At 49.2% G+C, this 7,843-nt stretch overlaps 1 protein-coding gene, 1 long non-coding RNA gene and 1 other non-coding gene across 3 annotated transcripts in view; 1 reads left to right on the top strand and 2 right to left on the bottom strand.

The window, feature by feature from the left end:
* Positions 1 to 650: 650 nt before the first annotated feature.
* Positions 651 to 2,895, bottom strand: RPL29 (ribosomal protein L29). Its single transcript, XM_057704525.1, has 4 exons — positions 2,807 to 2,895; positions 2,353 to 2,397; positions 1,965 to 2,029; positions 651 to 1,141 (listed from the first exon to the last, which is right to left on the bottom strand). Exons 2-4 carry the CDS (start codon positions 2,387 to 2,389, stop codon positions 770 to 772), a joined length of 474 nt encoding a protein of 157 aa, XP_057560508.1. The 5' UTR covers positions 2,390 to 2,397; positions 2,807 to 2,895; the 3' UTR covers positions 651 to 769.
* Positions 2,896 to 2,944: 49 nt separating this feature from the next.
* The window catches only part of LOC130834382 (uncharacterized), a 29,396-nt gene continuing 24,497 nt past the window's right edge, over positions 2,945 to 7,843 (top strand). Inside the window, exon 1 of the long non-coding RNA XR_009048681.1 lies at positions 2,945 to 3,000. This is a non-coding gene — a long non-coding RNA (uncharacterized LOC130834382). The remainder of the gene's footprint in view (positions 3,001 to 7,843) is intronic.
* LOC130835419 (U6 spliceosomal RNA) lies at positions 7,737 to 7,843 on the bottom strand. The gene has a single exon (XR_009048903.1). It is a non-coding gene; the product is annotated as a U6 spliceosomal RNA (small nuclear RNA).

The following is a 7,843-nucleotide window of genomic DNA, read 5'->3' as shown; positions in this document are numbered from 1 at the left end:
ATAATATAACACCTATTTCAGAGGTGAGGGACAATACACGATAGGTTGCACCTGTTCCCCAGGATAATAGCAACTCTTTTCGAGCCCAAAGTTGGACTACAAATGACCACCATACTCAAAGGCCGGTTTTGAGGACCTAGTGTGACCAGGAACAGTGCTGCACTGGCTGCTCTGAGGGCTAAGACTCTGCAGGTGAAGCAGCTAATCCAGGGGGCAGAGAAGAATACAGCACAGTCACACAAGTAAAGCAGTGCCACCACTGCTTGGCCTCCCAGGGGCACTAGAATTGGGGGACCATACAACTCAGGGCAGTGAACACTGGCCAGGCACGCTAGGAACCTATCTAGGAACTCCTCAGCCCAGAGTTCAGAGTTCTTCTGGGTCCTCCCCTTTCTTTTCGGTAAGCTTTAGGACCTGATAAGGTCCTCACCAGTCTGCCCAGTCCAGCAAGCTGTGTGCCCCCGTGTCCCTAAGGCACCCAACCACTCCTCATTTAGCTTCCCTTCTTGCATTTTAAGGTCCTATTTCCCCTGACTCCCACACACACCCTATCATCCAGGGAAGGCTAAACTCTACTTCCACACAAAATGCAGGTAACTGACCCCACCTGAACCCTAGTTCCAGCCCTGGTATCACAGACACAGACTGACTGACAGATCCTGCGTCAGGTTTATTTGTACAAATAGCACAGGAGGACACCAGCCCCATGTAGACAGCAGCCCAGGGGTTACACCAGTCCTTCCGTCCTCACATTGGCAGATAAAGGTCTCTACTCCGGAGCCTTTGTGGGGGCCTGGGCACCCTTGGGAGCCTGAGCTGCAGCTGGAGCTGCAGCGGCACCTGCAGCCTTGGCCTTGGTTTGAGCCTTGGCCTGGGACTTTGGCCGGCAGAGCCTGAGACCCTTGGCAATGCGGGCACGAGCACGTTTCCCGAGCTTGGGGTGAGCAATGTAGGCCAGTCGACTGAGCTTGTGGCTGCCTTTCGCTGGGATCTTGGGCTTGACCTCCTTGGGCTTTACGAGTGCCTTGACAGCCTCAGCACGTGCACTTATGGCCTTTGCATTGTTGGCCTGCATCTTCTTCAGGCCCTTCTTGTTGTGCTTCTTGGCAAAGCGCATGTTCCTCAGGAACTTGGGGTCTACCTGGAAGACAAGAAATGTACAGGTGGATGTAAGTACAGCATGTAAAGGCTCCCAAGTCACCCCGGTGCCCCCCTCTCCATAGCAGCACCCAGGAGACTATCAGTTTCCAGCTGAGGCCTACTGGGAGCTGAGACAGCATGAAGTCAACCTTAAATGCAGCAATATCTGACCTTAGAACCCAACAGAGCTCAAATGCAAGTGCAAAAATAAAGACCAAATTCCCACAGCAGGATTTTGGTTGAGTTTTTTCTGAAACCTCCTCAGGGACACCCCACCCCCTCAAAAGGCATCAAATACCAAGGTTGGTACAACAGATTCATAGCAAACAATGTAGAATAACAGACCAACGGAGGAAAGGAGGGGGTGGGGAGAGACCAATAGTACAGGGGAGTAGCAAAGTGGAGACAGGGCTCAGTTCTCCTGTTTAGACCCTACAGCCTCAGCCTTCTCGGCTAATCCTTAGAACTCCCTAGCACAGGAAGGGAAGCGGCCCCCCAGCCCATGCCTAGCACTGGGTCAGATCAAGGTCATATGGGTGGTCAAAGTGGAATGGAAGGCTCACAAGGTACCGGGTAAGGCCACCACTTTCCCTGAAAAGCTCTGGGTAAGCAAGGGAGATGATCAAACTGCCCTCAGGAGACAGGTTACACCTGACCAGGGGGTTATACCCTGGGCCAGTAAAGGCCAAGTAAAGCTTTATTATGGGCCTGGCAGAGCTTGAAGTCCAGGCAAAACAAAGGACAATTAAGCTACATGAAAGACCCAGACCATGCAACTGGAGCCAAACAGACACACTTCTATATGATTCGGCGCACACACTCACCCCCTTAAGAGATTCATATCGTTGTGATCGGGGTTTCTTGATGCCGTTTCTGTGCCATTTTCGGGCTGTAGGGAAAAAAAGGAATTAGATCAAGAAAGACTTCCTCTAATAAGACCACCAATACAGTTGGCAAGCGGGCGAGAACCATAACTTGGGATCCGTTTAAGAAACCCCTTATCACTTAATGCAAAGCACTGTGGGTATCTCAAACAGATCCTTGGCTTCTAAGTCTACAACCCCCCAAAGGTGATACTGGCTGAAAGTAAAATCAGCCCCAGGCCCACGGTAGAAATGTGCCTCCTTTCCCTGCCCAGTATCCCTAATCCTTGCCAGGGTTAGGGTTCCAGGGTCCGGGACACTAGATGAACGCTGGGCCAGGGGAACTTACACTGGTTGTGCGTGGTGTGGTTCTTGGACTTGGCCATGTCTGCACCTGGAGGACGAGAGTGGAGATCAAAGCTGGGGGCTCCCCGGGCTGGGCCTACCTTTTCGCCCCGATGTAGAGGGACGTGCGGCCAGAAGCCAGAATGAAGCTGCAGCACAGATGCCTTGCATCTGCGGCCTCCACCCGCCTCGATTCACTCGGCACGACCCTACGCCAGTCTCTCCCTCCCAAACTTAGGTAAGGGTGCCTGGAAACCAACCCCCCAGCCCTAAGGTTGCGCTCTCCCCCCAAATCTGAATTCTCTCTTTCCCATCCACCCCTTGATAACCCACGAGCACCGGCCCCCGCCTCGCGGCCTCCGCTACCCACAGCCAGGCAGCCGGTCTCCCCAAGCCTCGCGCCCCGCCGCTGTTCGGGAGTCCCAGATGGCTCCGGATACCGCACGGCTAGCACTCACCTGGGCCTACAGAACCCGAAGCGCCTGGGACCGGAAAAGAAAAAGGAAGGCCGTGGTGCAGTACGGGAAATAGGCTCGTCGCGGCAGGAAGGTACTACTGGAAAAGCTTCCCCCAGCGCCGTGAAAAAAGGTTCCTAAGCCTGGAGGACACAAGACGGAAAGGCGATGCTTCGAGCCTCTCCGCGCTCCTTCAGGTTTTACCGACCCTTCTCCCTTTTCCTTATATTCTTCCTGGACTTGGTTCCCAGGTCTCATTAAAGGTCTTGAAGGCGAAGGGAGTCCTTGAGGAATACATGTTAGGCAGGGAGTGACAGGAGATTTGTGTTCCTAAAAAAGTACCCCTGGCTACTGCGTGGAGAATGGACTGTAGGGGGCAGAGGAGAGGAGGGAGAGCCGTGAGGAGTCTGGTGCGGTACATAATGGGTCAAGATGGTGCCTGGAGCTGAGAGGGGGCACGGGGCTGGATAGCAGTGGATAGGAAAGAGAGTAGACTGGGCTTGGGATGCAAAGATTTGGGAGAGAAAGAAGGCCAGTGCAGCACCTAAGTTTTGGGTTTGAACAAGTTGGTGAAGGTGGTGCTGTTTACGGAAATGGGGAAGATTGGGGGAGGGACAGGGGTCTTGCTGTTTTATTCTGAGGGGGCCAATGATCCAGATGTTTCTTTTTAGATGCATTGTATATGATATGCCTGTTGCCATCCAAAATGGGTAAACGTTGCCTCCTATTAACTCTATTGCCCTCTCCACCTCTTACCTCTGCAGTTCACTTTCCACACAGCAGTGGGGCCTGAGGGCACTTTTTAAGATGCAAATCAGATCTTGTCATTTACAGTCTGCAAGGACTTCCCTTTGCATTAGAGATAAATTCTCTTCCTCCCCTAGTCCTGGCAACACTCTCCTTATCGTTCACTTTTCTCCACATTCATGGGCTTCTTTCTCTCCTGCCAAGCACAAATACTTGTTCCTGCTACAGGGCCTTTGCACTTGGCTATCCCCTCCACCTGGACCACCTTCTCCCTGCTTTTTGGATGGTGTGCTTGCTTGGAGAGGCTCCCTAGACTGCCTTATCTAAAACAGAGACCCTCTGCCCCATCTCCCCAGTTACTCTGTGTCCTCTCATTCTGTTTGCTTCCTTCATAGAACTTTCCCAGACCCTAATTACGTTTTTTATTTACTTGTGTATGTGTTCATTGGCCCAAGCACCATGAGTTCATGACTGGTTCGGTCACCTTCCTTTTCCCATTGCCTGACACAGCACTTGATGTTGCACAGGAGCTTAAGAAACACCTACTGAATGGACATTCCTTGGCAGGCAGATTCATGGACTGACAGAAGCATTTTGCAGCGAGTTGGGGAGTGAAAGGGAAAGGAGGATGTGGAGGCGGGACACACAGGTGACTCCTTACTGAAGCATTACTGAGAATAGGGAGAGCAATCTGGCAGGTGTGAGTTAGGAGAATGACGAGCAGGCTCAGATGCTCAAGGGGTGACCTAGTGCCAGCAAATAAACAATTGAGGCCAGAAAGAAAGGTATCGCTGCAGGAGGTGTGCTGCAGCATCCTTGAAGGGTGCTGAGAACAGGTGGAGAAGCTGGTAGGCAGAGATGGGGCCTACAGGAGGTGGGGGGGTGGCACAAGGCCCCGGTGGGAGAGGTGGGGCTGGAAGTTGGGAGAGGAGAAGGTTTTTTGTTTTTTGGGTTTTTTTGGCCGTGCTGCATGACTTGTGAGATCTTAGTTCCCTGACTAGGGATTGAACCCACGCCCTCGGCAGTGAAATTGCAGGGTCCTAACCACTGGACCACCAGGGAACTCCCAGAGGAGAACGTTTGACTGCCGCACCTTGAGAGAGGAAAGCGAATAGGGTAGGGGTCAGCAAAAAAGGCTGTCACAGCTTTAAAGGAACCAGGCTGCCCCATCGTATGGCCTTCCAACTAGGTAGTAGCTCTCACAGCTCCTAAAAAGTGAGCAGTGATGTGTGCTGAGGACTTGGCGTTGCCAGGCTGTTTTGACAGTGGCAGGGTAAACAATGAGAGAGCCATAGTCTGAGGGAAGCAGATTCAGAGATGGCTGGAACGAAGTGAGAGAGTAGCATTGACATATATACACTACCAAATGTAAAATAGATAGCTAGTGGGAAGTTGCTGCATAACATAGGGAGATGGGTGATGACTTAGAGGGCTGGGATAGGGAGGGTGGGAGGGAGTCTCGGGAGGGAGGGGTTGTGGGGATATATGTATAAATACATCTGATTCACTTTGGTGTATAGCAAAAACTGGCACAACAGTGTAAAGCAATTATATTCCAGTAAAGAGATCAGAGATGGATGATGGCCATGCAGTACCATTGGCGCTGCTATAGGGATGGGCCCAGGGTGAAATCCCAGCTATCAGGCAGGGAAGAGGCAGTTACAAGAATGAGGAGCTTTGGCTGTGATCTGAGGGGACCGTGATCTGGAGCCATTGGCCTGCCATGCTCTTCAAAGTGGGAAAGATGGTAGGGCCAGCCGTATGTATAAAGAGATAGTTTTCCTACCTTCCTTTCTTTTTATCTTTCCTTCCTTTCCTCTCTCCCTCCCTCCCTCCCTCCCCCTTCTCTTGCCTCTTCTTCCCCCTGCTCCTCCTTTCCTCTCTGTCTTACCTCCCAATCCCTCTCTCTTTTTCTTCATAAATGTATTAAGAGCTTCTGTAAGCTCTTCTGTAACCTGATTTTATTCATTCAGTAGTAATGCATGGACATCTTTCCCTTCTCATGAAAATCCTTTGTAATCCTATTTTATTTTACACATTTAAAAATCTCACTCTAAGAAGAGGTCAGTAAACATCACTAGATGTCAAAGGAGTTTCTAACACAAAAAAGGTGAAGAACTTAGCCCTTCCTCCAGGGACACATCCTCACGCTCTGTGTGTGAGCAGCTCTTGCCCCATCTCTGTCTGTGCAGAGGCCTGGGACCACTTGCGGACCTCTGTGGTGTAGCCTTGGACAGAGCTACTAGCTGGACTCAGCAGAACATCTGTCAATCAGGCCCCTCGTAAATGCCTTGGGCACAAAACAGAGAGAGCTGTGAGACCTCGGTGATCAGACAGACCTTGGACTGGGTGGGACTCGATGTGATCCACCTGAGCCATGTGGCTTGCAGTGGCGTTGTCTTGTCCAGGCGTTGTCCAGATCTACAGCCCAACCCACAGCCCGAGTGGGATCCACTGGGGCCTACTCATTGAAATTATAGGGTCAGAGACAACTGGGGTGATTTTTGCTCTGCCTGGCATAGTGCCAGGTACGTATGGGGACCTGACAAATGTCTGAGGAATTAAATGTATATACTTCACAAATTCAGGCAGATGGTAGAATCAGGAGGCAAGAGGTCAGTCGGCCTGGAGGGATTTCACAGAGACAAAAGTCAGTTTTTCAGCTTGGTCCAGATCTCTGCTCTCTAAGCCCCAACTCTGAGTGTAACCTGAAGATAAAAATAGTAATTGTCTCGCGGGGTTAAGCTGGATAATTTTTTTTTATTAAAGTATAATTGATTTACAATGTTGTGTTAATTTCTCATGTACAGCAAAGTGATTCATATATATATATTCTTTTTCATATTCTTCATTATGGCTAGTTATAGGAAATTGAATATAGTTCCCTGTGCTATATAGTAGAACCTTGTTGTTTATCTATTTTATATATAGTAGTTTGTATCTGCTAATCCCAAACTCCTAAAGTTTATCCCTCCCCAACCCTTTCCCCTTAGGTAACCGTAAGTTTGTCTTCTCTGTCTGTGAGTCTGTTTCTGTTTCATAAATAAGCTCATTTGTCATATTTTAGATTTCCCATATAAGTGATACCATAGGGTGTTGTCTTTCTCTTTATGGCTTATGCACTTAGGATCATTATCTCTAGGTCCATCTATGTTGCTGCAAGTTGCATTATTTCATTCTTTTCATGGCTGAGTAGTATTCCATTGTGTGTATCCACACACACCACCCCCCCCACATCTTTATTCATTCGTCTGTCGATGGACATTTAGGTGGCTTCCATGCCCTGGCTATTGTAAGTAGTGCTGCTGTGAACATTGGGGTGCATGTATCTTTTTGAATTAGAGTTTTCTCTGGATATATGCCAAGAAGTGGGATTGCTGGGTCACATGGTAGTTCCATTTTTGGTGTTTTAAGGAACCTCCATACTGTTCTCCATAGTGGCTACACCAATTTTCATTCCCACCAACAGTGTAGAAGGGTTCCTTTTCCTCCACATCCTTTCCCACATTTATTATCTGTAGACTTTTTTTTTTAATTTATTTATTATTTTTTGGGGGGTACACCAAGTTCAATCATCTGTTCCTACACACATATCCCCATATTCCCTCCCTCCCTCAACTCCCCCCCCCCGAGTCCCCCCCACCCTCCCCGTCCCAGTCCTCTAAGGCATCTTCCATCCTCGAGTTGGACTCCCTTTGTTATACAACAACTTCCCACTGGCTATCTATTTAACAGTTGGTACTATATATATGACTGTGCTACTCTCTCGCTTCGTCTCAGCTTCCCCTTCACCCCCTGCCCCCCCAAACCTCGAGTTCTCCAGTCCATTCTCTGCATCTGCGTCCTTGTTCTTGTCTTGTCACTGAGTTTGTCAGTACCATTTTTAGATTCCGTATATGTGAGTTAGCATACAATATTTGTCTTTCTCTTTCTGACTTTCTTCACTCTGTATGACAGACTCTAGGTCTATCCACCTCATTACACATAGCTCCATCTCATCCCTTTTTTTTTTTTTTTTTTTTTAGATAATTCTTTTTATTTTTTTTTTATTTTTTGGCGCACGGGCTTAGCCTCTCCGTGGCATGTGGGATCTTCCTGGAGCAGGGATTGAACCTGTGTCCTCTGCATTGGCAGGCAGATTCTCAACCACTGTGCCACCTAGGAAGCCCTATCTCATCCCTTTTTAAAAAATATGGAACGCTTCACGAATTTGCGTGTCATCCTTGCGCAGGGTCCATGCTAATCTTCTCTGTATCGTTCCAATTTTAGTATATGTGCTGCCGAAGCGAGCAC

This window comes from Hippopotamus amphibius, chromosome 13, assembly GCF_030028045.1.
Source record: "Hippopotamus amphibius kiboko isolate mHipAmp2 chromosome 13, mHipAmp2.hap2, whole genome shotgun sequence".
Taxonomy (NCBI): Eukaryota; Metazoa; Chordata; class Mammalia; order Artiodactyla; family Hippopotamidae; genus Hippopotamus; species Hippopotamus amphibius.
Note: the sequence above shows the minus strand (reverse complement) of the source record. Positions and strands in the feature narration are given on the sequence as shown.

Coding starts and splice junctions, on each gene's coding strand:
- RPL29 (XM_057704525.1), bottom strand. CDS start 2,389: ATGGCCAAGTCCAAGAACCACACCACGCACAACCAGT. Junction 2,030..2,352: donor CCACACCACGCACAACCAGT/GTAAGTTCCCCT, acceptor TTTTCCCTACAG/CCCGAAAATGGCACAGAAAC. Junction 1,142..1,964: donor GATATGAATCTCTTAAGGGG/GTGAGTGTGTGC, acceptor CTTGTCTTCCAG/GTAGACCCCAAGTTCCTGAG.